The sequence below is a fragment of the Microtus pennsylvanicus genome, chromosome 11 (assembly GCF_037038515.1).
Source record: "Microtus pennsylvanicus isolate mMicPen1 chromosome 11, mMicPen1.hap1, whole genome shotgun sequence".
Classification (NCBI taxonomy): Eukaryota; Metazoa; Chordata; class Mammalia; order Rodentia; family Cricetidae; genus Microtus; species Microtus pennsylvanicus.
The window spans coordinates 14,133,598-14,149,723 of record NC_134589.1 but is presented as its reverse complement, the minus strand read 5'-3'; the positions used below and the strand labels follow the sequence as shown (position 1 = coordinate 14,149,723).

The 16,126-nt window shown below is 50.1% G+C and overlaps 1 protein-coding gene across 1 annotated transcript; it reads right to left on the bottom strand.

Moving 5' to 3' along the window:
• Positions 1-1,041: 1,041 nt before the first annotated feature.
• Positions 1,042-14,055, bottom strand: Cacng1 (calcium voltage-gated channel auxiliary subunit gamma 1). Its single transcript, XM_075942154.1, has 4 exons — positions 13,661-14,055; positions 3,527-3,601; positions 2,152-2,289; positions 1,042-1,716 (listed from the first exon to the last, which is right to left on the bottom strand). Exons 1-4 carry the CDS (start codon positions 13,893-13,895, stop codon positions 1,490-1,492), a joined length of 675 nt encoding a protein of 224 aa, XP_075798269.1. The 5' UTR covers positions 13,896-14,055; the 3' UTR covers positions 1,042-1,489.
• Between the last annotated feature and the right edge of the window lie 2,071 nt (positions 14,056-16,126).

Here is a 16,126-nt window from a genome sequence, read left to right as displayed (position 1 = left end):
ATTGCAGGCAAAATCTTTCTCCTGAGGCTTCTCAGTGCTGCTGTGAGGACAGCAGCCGCACCGAACACCCACGGGAACAGGTGTGGCTGTGTGCCGATAAGACTTATTTATGGACACCGAGATTCAAATGGCATCCACTTTTCATGTCATGAGATACTCTTCACATGCACGGCAAGTTTTTGCGATGTCTGTCGAGCTGTAAAAACCACCCCTGTGTTGCAGGCTGCACAAGAAGTTATGTGCCCCCTGGCAACTGTGCCAGCTCCATGCGGGACTCCAATGTTCACTGCGGACACTGCAGAGAGTCCTCCCTGTCGGCCAGTCAAGCCTGGCTTCTGTTTCTGGAGGCCAGGTTCAGTGCAGCAGGGGTCTGAGGGGTGTTTAAACCATGATGCCACATATGCGTGGGTGCTAAGTGTCTGTGAAGCCCTGCTTCTTAGGTTTGGTTTTGTTTTTTTGTTGGTTTGTTTGTTTGTTTTCTGTTTTCCCAACAAGGTTCTGGCTTCAAAAGCTAGACTGAGACCGTGGGGCTTCAGTGCTGAGAGGGGCTGGATGATTCTAGAAATAACCCCTCCTATTTTTAACACCCTTGCCCAAGTCACAAGGTTTCTAGTTTCATTCCAAACAATTCCAGAGCTCAGACATTCGAGTTGGAATTCAGAACCTCTAAGCTATCTCCACCTCGCTTCTCAAAGTCCTCAGTGCCCAGGCAGTGGGCCTCTACTTTTCTAATGCTGCGACGGCCCTTTAATGCAGTCCCTCATGTTGCGGTGACCCCCCCACAACCATACAATTGTATTTGTTGCTACTTCCTAAGTGTAATTTTGCTACTGTTAGGAATCATGATGTAAGTATCTGATATTCAGGTTATCTGAAAGGTGACACCCAAACGGGTTGTGACCACACAGGGTGAGAACCGCCGCCACGGAGGGATAATCCTACCTTTTCTCTTCCAGGGTTTAGGGTGCCAGGCCTATGGCCAGGAGTCTCAGCAATTGGTGTGCAAGGCACAAGAGAAAAAGGAAAGTTTTTTTTTCTGAGATCTTTTATTTCAAACCACAGATTCTATCCAGTTAAAAATGTCTGTTGGGGATCTTGGAAGCCAAGGAGGGATGTTCAGGTCACGGAAGAGGATTTTATATCATGGTAGAGGAGAGTGGGGGAGGAGCTGGCTCCGGACGCTGGCGCTGGTGAAGCTCAGGCCTGGTGAATGAGTACAGGCTGTCCTTGGGAGGTTTCTAAAGAAAACCAGACCTGTTCTTCAAAGACAACAGGCATGGCAGGCAAGCCTGAACTGGGGCAGGCGTAAGAAAGAGCCCCTTCAAACACCTGCCTGCTTCCTCTGATGCTGGGCAGGTCTCCGTTCATGTCCCTGTACAGAGGAACTCAGAGGAAGAGGCACAGAGCATGACAGTCAAGGGACCAGGGCAGATGTAAAACACCTTCCTCGCCTCTGGGAGACTCCGGTCTGGGCTTGATCTTCCCAAAGCTAGTGTTCTGGCTCAGCATCCATGCAGGACTCCCAGGGGTTCTGGGGCATCCGAGGCAGGGAGAAGAGCAGAAGAAACAGCCCGCCGAGGAAGAGCAGGGTGAACGCAGCGCAGGCACAGGCGAAGGACCATGAGTAGTAGTACTCGATCCAGACGGTGTCCTCGCTGTCAATCATGCGCTTCACCGATTGCCTCATGACCTCCACAGAGACAATAAGGCAGAGCCCTGGGGACAAAGCCAGGAGTCTCAGTGACTGATAGTGCTCCCGCTGCCACCACAGTCCTCCCCCAACCTCCGTTCCCTGCCTTTGACCTGGTCCTGAGAGGAAAATGCTTCTAGATGGTTCTAACTGGGAATCTGCAAAAATGATCCATATCTGCCACTTCCCACAATGCACTTCCCACGTCCTGCAGGAGGTTAGCCAGAGACTGGCCACATTTCCTTCCTTCTTTGTTAATTGCTTTCTGGGGCGGTTCCTCAGTGTTTCTCCTAAGCGTAGTGTCATTGGGGGGGGGGGGGAGGAACAAAGCAAGCTTTCTCCCTCGCATCCTTCCTGGGATCACCAGGGTTCAGAGTTTGATCCTGCATGGAGCCTGAGCATGGAATGGGGAGCCCTAAGGACTCCCCCTCACACCCAGGCACCTCAGGACCCCACTCTACCTGCAAAGGCATAGAACATGGATGCTGGCCTCAGCAGATAATCACGCTTATTCCCAAAGGATAGAAACGCGCAGATGGAGCCCACGATGATGAAGCCGAGGCTGAAGATGGCGATGGCCGCTGCTGAGATGCTGTACTCTGCAAAACAAAGGGAGCCTCAGAAGCAGAGCCTTTCCGGGCACTTCTTCCTGTCAGGGGGTTTAGTGAGCTCCCACAGCCTGGATTCTCATTTCACACCTGACTGAGGCCCACCCCCTTTCTTACCCCTTCCCAGTGCGGTGCTGTGGAAGAGCGAGGCCAGGTGCCAACAGGATGGAATCACCTGTGTCTTTCCAGGCGCAAAACTGCAAGGTTCCCTGAGGCAAAGACCTCCAATGGAGGCAGGACACCCTGCATCTAGAGACGTCCCTAGAGCCAAGCCTTCCTGAGTGACAGACGGAAGGAGGCACTGAGCTGTAGGTGGTCTGTCTTAGATTGACAGGGGGACTCTGGGAGATTGACAGGGTGTGGGTGTTACCTAGCATGGGAGTGTGGGTGAGGAGGATGTGAGTGGGTTGCCTAAGAATCCATCAGAGTATGTCCCCGTGTCTGCACGTGAGAAGTGTGTGTGTGTGTGTGTGTGTGTGTGTGTGTGTGTGTGTGTGAGAGAGAGAGAGAGAGAGAGAGAGAGAGAGAGAGAGAGAGCTAGAGAGAATCTACTGGCATATGAGAATGCTCGTGTGTGCTTTTCTCCTGAGGCTGTCAGCACTTATAAATACCTCACATATGAGGATCTGTCTGTGAGTGCGTGCATGCATGCGTGTTCCTGCATTAAGGCTGTCAGTGTGTATGTGTGCCTTGTGCCTGAGGACCTGTTGGTGTGTGCACGTGACTACAAGTGAGGTAGCATGTGTGTGTCTGTGTCAGCTCTGGTACCCTGTGTGGCCACCTGCTCCCACACAGCCCAGGCCCTTCCTGCTGATGTGGTCTCTGAGTTCCGTTGGTGAAGGGCAGGAATACCATGTGTCCTCAGCTCCGGGAGGACTGTTAGTAAAGGAGGGGAGGACTACCAACTGTCGCCACAGAGACTGTCACCCACCCACCCCATGGTCCTGCTCCAGCACTGTGAGCTGTACCACTTCCTTCTTCTTCTGGCTCCGCGGGCTGGAACATGTTCCTGCGGCAGCTCACAGCCTGCCAGCAAGTCTACACCAACATGTGTGCGCTGAGTACCTGGACCCAGAACTGCTTGTGTGTGCAGGGGATGCGACAGGGTACCAGCCTCCAGCTGCTTTCCATCCCTAGCGGGAGTCATCACGTCTCTGCCAAGTGACTCCTAACCCAGCAGCTGGTGACGGAAGTGGCTTCCTGCCGCCCCTGCCTTCCAGGGCCTCACCTTTCTGAGTGGTGAATTCAAAGATCTCTGAGCTCTCTCCTGGGTTGAAATGCCTGAAGTAGGAGCAGTTCTTGTCTGTGAAGGAGACAGTCTGTGAGCTGGTGGAAAGGGTGGGTGTCTCCCCATAGGGCATGCAGGGGCCTATGACTGCCTATCTTCCCCCACATTCTGAATCTGGGCCAAACATTTCCCTGACCTTTAGCAAGCCATTTCAGCAGATAAAGGATGGCAAAGGATGCTGGGACAGCATTAGGAAGTAAAGGATGATGGATTCTCGAAACAAACAGCACGTAAGCCCTGAGCCAATTAGGCAGTTGGGGTAACTGAGACCTAGGCTCAGTATCGTTCCTGAAGTGGGGGCCATGCATACTTAGCAAATAACCAGTCAATAATCTTGGCGTGTGGATTCCTCTCCTGGAGTCCCTGGGCAATGCCTAGAGGCCAGGGGTTGTACTAAAACCCTCATTTCACAAGAAAGCCTGCCACAGCATGGAGTTATCCAAGGGAAATGTTAGCAATGGTGATGCTGAGGGACCTTGGATTAAGCCAGAAGCAGACCTTTATCCTCCGTTTGCAGCGGGATCTGGGGAGCAGTCGGTGTCTTTCAAAAGATTTCCGGGGGTTAGGGAGATGATTCAGCTTGCCACACAAGCATGAGGATTCCCGGCAATCATGTAAAAAGCTGGGCAAGGGGATGTGTGTCTGCAGAACCAGTTCTGGGGAGCGGATCCCTAGAACTCACTGACAAGCAGTCCAGTCAATCGGTGAGCTCCAGTCCAGCGAGCGACCTTATCTCAGAAAGCAAGGCGGAGAGCGATTGAGGAAGATACTAGATGCCAACTCCTGGCCTCCACAAGCACATACATCCAAGTGTGTGTGAACCCCACAATGTACACTCTCGGGGTGGGGGGAAAGAGAGAGGTGGGGGAGGGAGGGAAAGGGAGAGTCCTTTCCAGAAGATTCTGATGCTCATCCAGGTTGACCGCCCCAGCTCTGCCCTACAGAGGGCTCTTCTGTCTGTCACTTCTTCAGACCCTCGTGACCTGAGTCATGTGGACCCCAGACAAAACATCCCCTAGCAAGCTTCTTGGCCACTGAGCACTGTCATGAAGCCATGTGGACAGTTAGACTTGAGACTAAGATGTTAAGGGCAGCAGGGGAGGGGTGCAGTGTAAATACAGTCATGGGGATCTTATACACGATTCTACTTCCAGCTTTCTCCTTTACTTTTCCCCATTAGTCTCTTTCACAACTTGACAAGGCACCAAAGTATAGTTGTGGTCTTTATTGAGCACATTCAATATTCTTTACCCATGAATCACTCAATTAGGAAGTATACAAATGGGTTATTTTGCTTTATTTCATGTTTGGTTGTTTGTTTTCGAGACAGGGTCTCACATGGCTCAGGCGAGCCTTGAATTTACGCTCTATCCAAATGTAGCCAATGATACCTTGAACTTCTGATTTGTCTACCTCCACCTCCCTAGCCCTGGGGCTGCAAGTCCTTGCTACCACTTCTGGTTTGTGTGGTGCTGGGGTTGGAGCCCAGGCTCTGTGCGTGCTCTCCCAACTGCGCGACACCCTCCTCCCTATTTTCTGTTTCTTAAGAAAACTAAATTAGGTTGTTTTTTTTATTTATGTGAGGCCCCACCTTGGTGTTTTTTTTTCTCTTGTGTTTCTGTCTCCTTTATTGTAAAAAAAGCAGCTCTGCTTTTAGTTTCAATGGCATTGAGTGTGGATTCAGTTTCCCTTCTAGGCCACAGTGGAAAGCTCATTCCCTAAAGACTGGTGCCCAGTTCCTTTTAGATATGTACCTGGAGGCTGCCACCATCGTGGCTTTGAACGAAATGAAGGCTTTCTTCTGTCTGGCTACATCATTTTACTGCGACTTAATCCTGTCCCTCTCCAGGCCTCCTCAGTTCAGTCGCTGCCTTTCCCAAGGCCCAGGACCAGGACGCCTGGAGATGGGGTCTGGCCTAGCAGCAGTGACTGTTCCTGGCAGCAAGCTGCCTTTCCCCAAGCTTCTATATTTAAATCCCTTTTCTTTTGAGCCGAGCTACCTGGGGTGTCTGAAGACCAGCGGTGATGTCAGACTCAACACTGTGCTTTTTCCCTCACAGCGGCCCTGGCTATTTTAAAGCATAATGCAACCCTCTTATATTCATGAGATCAGTAGCTGTAGATGCACTTGAATCACTGCCTCAAAACAGCTCACGCTATGTGACACGTCTCCCTGGGTCTCCCTCCGGACAAAAGGACATTTTCTGTTTCGTTCTCTAAGGGCCAATTTCGGTTGCCATTGAAAACCCTCCAAGAAGAATCAACTGAATTCAAGTGCATTTTCATGGTCAGCTGCTTTCCCAGCTCCTCTCTGCCTGTGAGTTAAGAGCCTTCAGAGTGAGGACTAGGAGGTACAGGCAGCCTGGAGAGATGGTGACCACGGATGATTGACCCTTCTGGGTTGCAGAAGCAACTCTTGCATGGCATGTCGGGAAGTCAGTTGCCGTCAGATAAATGCCAGGCCCCACTCAGGGTGGACAGTGATGTACAGACAGACATTCTGGATATCAGGACAGAGAAGTCTGAATCCAGGTGCACTGGAATAGCCTGCATACCTTGGGGGTGAGGCAGCTGTCCCTGGGATGACTCTTTCCCTTGGGTAGTATACGAAACGTCTCCTCCTCCTCCATTCAACACCCTCACATGTGGGTGATGGGATAGGGAGCATTGGGACTACTGGAAGCCTCAGTTTCTCCCCAATATCCTCAGCTTTGCACCAGAGGACAGACAGGTTGACCTGTCTTCTCTCTTGAGCTTGGCACACAAAGAAGGCCCACGTACTTGGCTTTCAACCTGAGAGAAACGTATCTGCTCCAGACCCAGAGGGCTGCCTGGGGGAGAACACAAATCCCTTCAGAGTCCCTGTGGGCTCCAAAGATGGAGCAGCCGCACCAGACATCAGTCTCATTCAGAACCAACCAAGCCAGCACCTTTAGAGGACAGCACAGGGGCCCACAGATGGGCACGCCTCACGTGACTTAGCTTTTCACACCTTTGCCCCATTGATGGATGGTAGTGTTTGGGAAACTCAGCATTAAAAGAGTCTAAACCAGATGGCTAAGTTGGCAAAGTGCTTGCGCATGAGGACCTGAGTCCCATCCTCAGCACCTTCAGGGCTGGGGTAGTGGTGCAGTTGGTGACTTGCCCTTGTGACGCCAAGCTGGAGGGTCAGAGACAAGTGGATTTCCAGGGCTGTCAGACAGTCAGCCTAGGTAAACTGGTGAGCTCCCAGGCTCAGTGAGAGACCGTGGCTCAAACAATAATGTGGAGACTAACGGAGACACCGCATGCAGCCCTTTGACTTTCATGTGAACTTGCGCGCGCGCGTGCGCACATGTGCACACGCACGCACACACACACACACACACACCATCTGAAGCAGGCCCTAAGAGGGCCATTTGTTCACAGGTAGGATGATAGGGACAGTCCTGTGTACAATACAGATTCCGAACCCTCCTGCTTCTGCCTCTCTGACGTCATTTCTTGTCTCCAATACCAGGTATAACACCCTTGTATAGGTTCGGGGGCTCACACTCTGATTTGATGAGCCTTGTCCCCTCGCTGTGCAGACACAGACACTGATTTAGACCAAGTAAACAGAGGTCCAGTTCCAAGAGGATCCAGGACTGTGATGGGGGGTCTGAGGTCATTGTCATCTCTTTTGTCTCTGAAACTGGCTTATAATGATTCTGAGATTTCTTTTTCTACAAAACTCAGTGGTGTAAAAATGTGAACCGGGCTATTTCTTAAAAATACACACAGCCAGGTGTGATGACATACCCTTTTAGTCTTGGCAAATGGGCAGACAGAGACGGGCAGATCTCTGTGAGATCCTGGCCAGCCTTGTCTACATTGTGAGTTTCAGGCCAGCCAAGGCTACATAGTGAAACCCTGTCTCAAAAACAAAACAAAACAACAAGATCATGAGCTCAGTTCAGGCTTGCCTGGGAACTTGGACAGGGTGGCTGGCTACTATAGTATGGTTCAGTTACCAGCTGTGCCGAATCTAGGGTGGCAATTTCAAAGAACCAGAGGATCAGGCACATGAAACCCCCAAGGTGACCTTTAGCAGGGGAGAGCTCTGAGTTATCACTAAGAATATTACCAGGGTAGCGAGCCCTGGGTAGTACAGATTTATTGTATTAGAAATAACTCATGTGTAAAACCCCAGGAATTAGTGGCTTGGAGCAGGGAGACAATCTCACGTATGGTGCCCATGTTGCTTTCAGCAAGGTTATAAAGATGTATGCTCTTCCGATCAGCACGGAAGAACTCCTAAGATGAGCTGGAGGTATCCCCAAAGTGCTGTTCTTCCATGGGGGAGCCTAAAGCTTCACGCACCCCCAACCCAAGTTCATGTGGGTAGGGGAGGGAGCCTCGGTGAGAGTTCTGTAGGTAGGAGAGGCGGCCTCAGCCTGTGGGTAGGGGAGGGAGCCCTGGAGATTCCCAAGATCAATGATGTCATGCTTTTCCTACGCCCATAATTCTTGCACTGAGGAGAGATGTGTGTGTAGAGAAACGGGCTGCCGGGGCTACCCTAGAGAGGCAGAACTTGAAAGAAACAAGGGCAGGGAATGGTCCTTCTGGGGCTTCCCAGGTGATCCATGGTCTCCCCTGGAAACTGGGGAAGCCCCTCCTCTCGCTCAGGAGGCATTGGAACCAAGCTTCGGTGCTGGTCTTGTACAGATCAGAATTTCTCTTGCTCTTTGTGGACAGTGGAGAACTCACACGGGACATCTTATCCTGCCCACCCTGTGAGGAACCTCCAACACATCATGGCAGAAAGGGTTCTAGTGAAACTGCCTTGTATCAGCTCTCGGTCTGGCTGACTCTGACCATGTCTCATCCTACGTGGGACTCCTTGTGGCCTCTTGAGTCAGAAGGCTTTAGGAGCTGTGTATGTACATCGGACGTTATGGGATGGTTCTGGAAAGCAAGGGAGCTATGGATTTAAGACCTGGGTGTTGAACCTCTCATTGTTAGGTAGTTAGCCTGGGGAAGGCCATGCTACCTTTAGTGTTCCTCCTTGTCAAGTGAAAACCATTTGTAGAACAAAAACCTCTATGATTCAGTAATTAAGAAAGTGAACATAACAGGCAAAAGTCTAGGGAAAAATTCCTGCTTGTCAATCACATAGCCACACTGAAATTATCTGTGTCCTCTGAGCTTCATTTTCCTTATCTGTGATGTGGAATGAAGATGAATGTATGGGTCTTCTGGAAGTTTCTGTGAGATTAGATGAGCTGGTGTAATTGTGTGTTGCTTAGGCAACCTTGTCATTGTGTAAATGTTATGGAGTGAGTGTACAAACACCAACTAGGTTAGCTATGACATCACCATGTGATATAGTCCCACAAGGTCATTCTTTTTCATAGGCTCCATCGTTGACCAAAATATTGATGTATGGGATACAGCTGCATATGTATGGCCTCCCATGATCTCCAGGCTTCTATGGTGTCTGGGAAAAAGAATCTGTTTATCTTATTAAGAAACTCATGAGGGGTTAGAGAGACGGCTCAGTGGTTAAGAGCACTGGCTGCTCTTCCAAAGGATACAGGCTCAATTCCCAGAATCTGTATGGCAGTTCACAACTGTCAGTAACTTCAAGACCTGACACCCTCACACAGACATTCATGCAGGCAAAACACCAATACATGTAAAATAATAATAATAAAAGGAATTTCATGTGTGTGACAAGTGGTTGTGCTGGTCAGTTTTATCTAACTTGACACAAGCTAGGGAGACTCTCGACTGAGAAAATGCCTCCATTAGATTGGCCCGTGAGCACGTCTGTGAAGTATCTTCTTCCAACTCTGGCTCCAGGAGAATTGTCTTGGTTAATTTTGGATGTGGCAGGGCACAGTCTACTGTGGGTAGTCCCGCCCTGGGCATGTGGTCCTGGGTTGTATGGGAAAGCAAGCCGAGCAAGCCATGGAGATCAAGCCAGAAGGCAGCATCCTTCTCCGTGGCCTCTGCTCACTTCCTGCTTCTGTGTTGTTGCCTCGAGTGCCTGTCCTGGCTTCTCTCCATGAGAGATCGTAACTGGACGCTGAAATAAACCCTTTCCTCCCAGAGCTGTTCTTGGTTAGTGTTTTGTCATAGCAATAGAGAAACAACCTGAGACAGTTTCCTTTTTCTGTTGCTGGGAAAATTGGGTTGGCTCAGAGTTCTGGGTCATAGTAGGGAAGTTGGAAAAGCAGGGATTTGAAACAGCTCGTTACACCCATAGTCAAGAACAGAGAGCGATAAAGTAATGCGCCTTTCATAGGCACGTCACACACCAACCCAGTACAGATGATTCCTCCTTGAGGCTCTCTCTCAGGTAATTCTAAGTTGTGTCAAGTAGACAAATCAAAGTCATCATAACCACGACTTCCTTTCTGTTTTTAGCATTCTCTGTATCTTTCACCAGGTTGGATATGATGTATGTAGGTCTAGATTTCTCCAAGTTTATACTACCTAGAATTCATTGAACTTCATGGATTTGTAGGTTCATGTTTTTCATCCAGCGTGGGAAGCTTTTAGCCATTATCTTTCCCAAAGAGTTTTTCCTCCTTTTCCCCTCTGTTCTTCCAGAGACGCCCGTGACGTATATGATGGTGTCTCACATGTGTCTGAGCCATTGCCCCTTTCCCCCTTCCTGTTACTCTGCCTGGAGAATCTCCATGAGCATTTTTTACAGCTCATAGACTTTTTCATTTGCTTGCTCAGGCCGGGCTTTGAGCCCCTCTAGTGAGCTTTCTACTTTAACCATTGTCCTTCTCAAAAGGGTTTCTATTTGATGTTTAAAAACTAATTTCTGCCTCTTGATTGGTATCTATTTCATGAGGGCACCCTCCTCCTCTGCCATTCTTTAGATATGGTTTCTTTCAGTTCTCAGAACACATTTGAAACTGCTAATTTAAAGTCTTTGTCTAACTGGGGCTGGTGAGCTGCCTTAGCAGACACTGGCCAGCAACCTGATGATTTGTGTGTGGTCTCCAGAACCCACGTGGTAGTAGGAGAGAGGTGACTTCCTCAAGTCATCCTCCGACACGCCTCCAGAAACAAACCAGCAAACAAATAAATGTAATAAAGTCTTTGTCCACATCTAGACATTCCAAAGGCTCATTCCAGTTTGTGGATTTCCTCTTCACATATTATCTTCATATATTATCCACATCATCTTAGTACTCTGCATAGTTTGTTTTCTGGTTTTTTTTTCCTTGTTTGCTTTTGAGAAAGGGTCTCACTAAACTCCCTATGAAGATCAGGCTGTCCTGAAAGACACAGATATCCTCTCCAGGGTGGGGGTCAAAGGGGTGTACTCAATGGCTGGTAGTTTTTAAATATGTACACAACATGGCAATTTGGGAAACCTGGCTCTCCTTCCTGAGGCTTGTTCCTGTTCCTGTGTTTGAGCTAATCTTGTGATGTCTATATTCTTAAGCATGAAACCTCTGCTCTCTTAGGTTGACCATCAGTTAACAGAGATATTCTAACAAGCAAGGAGCCCATTCATCCCCCAGTCACAATTTTGCAATTAAGGACTTTTGCAAAATGACAAAAATGCAGTTAACAACAGGAGAGGGACTCTGTAAGGGGTCCAACCTTATTCTGTCTCTACTGTCAGCCAGACAGGTTCTTGGTTTTCCTTTGTTTTACTGAGGAAGTAGCTTCCAGGCACACAACAGAAGAGAGGAAATTAAAGTACCCTAAAACTGTTTCCATGGGCAGGGGTGGTGCACAGCTTCAATCCCAACACTCAGGAAGCAGAGGCAGGCGGATCTCTGTGAGTTCGAGGCCAGCCTGGTTTACAGAACAAGTTCCAGGACAGCCAGTGCTACACAGAGAAACCCTATCTTGAAAAAAAAAACCAACCAACTAACCAAACAAAAATTTAGTTACTTCTCTCAAGTCTCCTGCTTTTCTTGAATAAGCGCTTGCCAGGTTGTTCTAAGATTTAGGTTAATTTCCAGAGTTCTGAAAAATAAAGAATCTTTCCCCCATTCCCAGCATCGTCATTGCCATCACCAAGGGTGAAGACACAGCGGGGGAGGGGTTGTTTCTCCCTCAGTTTTTCTTTCTCATATCGCCCAGAGTTAATACACAGCTCCTTACATGGCTCTGCCTTATCATTATAGTTGCTGATAAGTGAGAGGGCTCTGTGTGAACCCTCTTTCAGAAAAGACAGTTCCCGGGGAGCACAGAAAAGGTGGACGGGGAAGGAAAACGATGTCTGCTTGAATGCAGGATCAGGATCGAGATGACAGCTGGGGGAGGTCAGGTTCCGTGTCACAAGTGTGGGCAGTATGATTCACAGCTGATGGGGCGAGAAGGCAGACAAACAGACTCCGCTTAGGCCCCAGGCCAAGCCTTGCCTGTCGGTCCCCTGAGGCTGGTGTTCTCATCAGCTTGTCTCTGCACAGACCTGGCTCATCTGCTCTGACTTTAAAAGGCACAGGCTCGAAGGACAGGTGGATGGAACCACAGTGCCCCCCCCCACGGTCCCTGGAGAAGCTGCCTCGCCCTGCCTCGCCCTGCCTCGCCCTGCCTCGCCCTGCCTCGCCCTGCCCTGCCCTGCTCTGCCCGGGGAGTTGGCGGAGGATACACCTGTTTACGAGTGTGGAGAGTAGCCAAGGGGTGTGGGCATCAGGCTATGCGATTGATAGCCTCCAAGCACATGTTCGTGCTCATCAGGCCCGCCACCCCGAGACTCTGTGTTTCCAAGACAGCTGAGTGGTTACAAATCTCTGGTTCCCCAGCAGTGATGAGTGACACCCGCCCAGGTTTTCCCCGAAGCAAGAGCTAAGGAAGAGGGAGGAGAAGAGAAGGAGGGTGAGTTCTTTACTCCACATGCAGACTGCTGGGGATTTGAGACCTAGGACTGACCACTCGAGTGGCAAGCGTGAGGCAGGACATGGAAGGAGTCATTCTGAGCATCAGGATGAGAGCCACACATGCTGTGGTCCACGGAGGCCTTGGAGACGCTGTGAGCTCTAGAAGTGATCCTACTGTTTCAGACAGGCGAAGCAGGGGCTGAGATGGGCGCTGTCCTGTCTGAAGAGCCCTTCACAGGGCTAAGGGCGTAGCTCAGATGGTAGAACCTTTGCCTAGTAGTCACTGGGTTCCATCCCCATCATTCTATAAACCGACTAGACAGCTAGCTCAAGATGCTATGTCAACAAGAAAAAGTCCTTTAATGGTTAACGGTGTAATGGGTAAAAGGCAGTGGGTAATGACGGCGAGAGCCTGGGCCTCTTTTCTCCCTGGCATGTTCTTTTTTTTTTCCCCTGGCATGTTCTTTCCCATCATGTATCGTCTGCTTGCTCCAAGTTCCGGGGGCTCTACACTGACAAGATAGAGACACATCACACCAATCAATGCCTGAGCTCCCAGGCCAGGAACTTGCAAGCTGTGGGTAGGGAATGGAAGAATCGCAACAACCGCTATGGAAGGGAACCCTGAGGATCTGAGTGATGGGGACTAAGGGAGAACCCGTAATAGGACCACATTTGCTTCACAGCCATGCAGCCGCTTTCCCCAGCACCCTGACTCCCGAGTACCCCCGCTTAGTTTCATGCTCTGCTGTTAGCCACGTCAAGTTCTCAGTACCTAAGAAGAAGGAACCTGGTATATCCTATTTGTAGGGCTTGACAGACTAGGTGGTAGTCTTATCTGTACTTTTGCTTAGAGGCTGAAGAAGGCGCCAGCCTGACACACACGTTCCTTCCAGCCTGAGGTGTTAGGGTCATCAGCTTGTCCGTACAGGGAGAGAATGGAGCCGAGATGCCTCTGAGTATCAACTCTGAGTATCCGCTGCTGGAGCCAGAAGTCCCGGGTCTGGTAGACTAGCAGTTTCGGGAATCTCTTAACTCTAGCAACCTGCACTGCATCAAGAGCCCAGGCCTCACAAGATGGACCTGGACACAAACATCCTCATCTTCCACCTTAGTTCTAGCAGTAAAAATTACCCCAGGTCGCTCCCATCTGTTCCCGTGCAGGAAGGACTGGCAACAGCTCTGTTTGCGCAGGCAACTTATCTTGGGGTCTTGGAAGGACGAGAAATGGAAAGAGGGAGAACGGGGAACTTACCTCCCGACAGCGTGATGCGTTCGCAGTTTTTGTCTTCTTTGTCACGCACAGCGACGCGCGTGGTGCAGATCCTCCAGAGGCCGAAGTGGGCCGCCTCGCAAGTCTCATTATGGTGCTCCAGGTGTGGGCTCAGCAAGGCCCAGTGGTCGGTCACCACAGCCACCATGGCCAGCACTCCTCCCACCAGGATGAAGAAGAGGGTCACACGTACCTTCAGGGTTTTGGTCTGTGACATGATGGTGGCTGAGGTGTGGGTGCTCTGGGCAGGGGGCAGCAGTGTCTCCCAGGGAAAGGTGACAGCCGGCTAGCTGGTGGCAGCGGCTATGGAGTTGGGAGTGGAAGCTAAGTTTAGTGTGCCTGGCTGAGCCAGAGTGGGCTGGCCTTGGGACTGAGAGACACTTAGCCTTTGGAGCAGCTGCCCAGGCGCGTCAGCGGCCTGAGGGAGGCTTCTATTAATGCTTGCCTCTAGGCGTGTCACTGAGGATACCTTCTGCTCAAGTTTCAGGGCTTTTCTCCCATCTGGGGGCTAGAAATATCCCCCCTCCAGGGTGAGGGAGAAAGCACTAGATAGTGGCTTGAGAGGTCTACAGAGCAGACTTGGTGTGTGTGTGTGTGTGTGTGTGTGTGTGTGTGTGTGTGTGTGTGTGCAACAGGTTCACTAGATGTGTGGGTACTCAGGACCATACGGCATTACCGTGTAAGGGTAGGGGACCCCATGGGTCACTGGCCTCACAACCTTCCTGTCTCACACTGCCAAGGCAGCCACCAACACCAGTAGACATGAAGAACACAGGAAACTGTCTGGAGGACACCAGAAGAAACTCCTACAGTGTTCACCCTCCAAGCAAGCACTTTAGTGGCAAGTCTTACCTCATCCTCCTGCATCCACCTCCAACTGGCCTGAGCCCAGCTTGAGAAGTTTGCTTCTTTTTCTACCATCATCTGCAGCTGGGACCAGAGGAGCCGCTGGGGCCGACCAGTCCCTGCACCTCTCTGCCGTTGGCACCCAGCTGTCTGCAGCACAAGAACAGCCTAGAGGGTGAAGAGGCCATGAACTAGACTGAAGCCATTTCTTTGCACTGTTTTCAGTTTCGTTCCTTGGCAGAGGCAGGAGAGAAAGGTTTTCTATTATGCTTTTCTCACTGCTTTTCTTTCTTGACACTCTCATGTAGCCTAGGCTAGCCTCAAACTTCCTGTGTAGCCAAGGAGTCCTCTTTGTCTCTGCCTCCCAAGGGCTGGGGTAACTGGCACGTGTCACCATGCCAGTTTATGTGGTTGACGCTCAAGCCAGGGCCTTGTGCATGCCAGGTAAGCACTCGACCAGCTGGTTTATGTCTCCAAGCCATTTCACTTTCAAACAGTAGGAGGTTGATTCATAGGTGAATGACAGGAAACAAGCTGGATACGGACAGAGTGTATGTGGGGGAGTTTGGGAAAGTTTGGGACCTCTGTCTAAGGACCATGAGTTTCCTAGTTTAGCTCCTGAGGTTCTGCCATCTTCCTCTGTCCCAGCTCAGCAGGGAGCCCCTTTTGGGTGAACCCATGAGGCTGACGCATGACTGGAACTAGAACTCCTGAGTTTGGCAGGGTGTTGCACCTCAGAATCCCAGGATCAGGTTTATGACGGTTTTAGGAAAGGCTCTAACCAGGTCTGGAGAACCATTCAGACCTGAAAACCACAGAGTGCTGACCCTATTGATAAAAGTGATTGTAGTTACTTTGTGGCCCTCTCCTGGAGACCTGCCTTCAGGTTGGTATTGTAGGTGAACTTTTCTTTTCTGCTCTCCAATTCCCAAATAACAGACATGGAGACTCAATGTTAACTATAAATGCTTGCTGATAGCTCAGGCTTGTTACTAGCTAGCTCTTGCAGCTTAAATTAACCCATTTCTATTAATCTATGTATTGCCACACGGCTCGTGGCTTTACCTGTCCTCCAACATGCCTTGTTCCCTCTTTGTTTCCTGGTGACTCCTCAGACTCCACCCTTCTTCATCCCAGCATTCTCTCTGCCCCGAAAATCCTGCATAGCCATCAGCCAATCAGTTTTTTTTTTGTTAACAATGAGCAACAAATCTTCACAGTGTACAGGATTATTCCACAGTATGGTCTGTTATAAATTCAAGTGTGGGAGGCATAGCTGGGGGCTGGCAGTTCTTTGCTTTCTGATATACTGAGATGAAACAAGCTATGCCTCGAAGCTCCTGTTGCCTGCTGAGCCCTGGCTGCCAAGCCGGCATCCTTACTATGTTGGACTGTAATCTTTCAACTGTGAGCCAAAGAAATTCTTCTACCCTCAGTCACTCCTGTCAGCGATTCCTTTGTAGACAACAGAAGCGGGCTGTCACGTTAATCTTCACACTAATCCATGGGGTGGGTACAACTGTCACTCCCCCTTTATAGATAGGGACATACAGACTCAGACACACAGTCATTGTCAGCCAGGCGGTGGTGGTACACACCTTT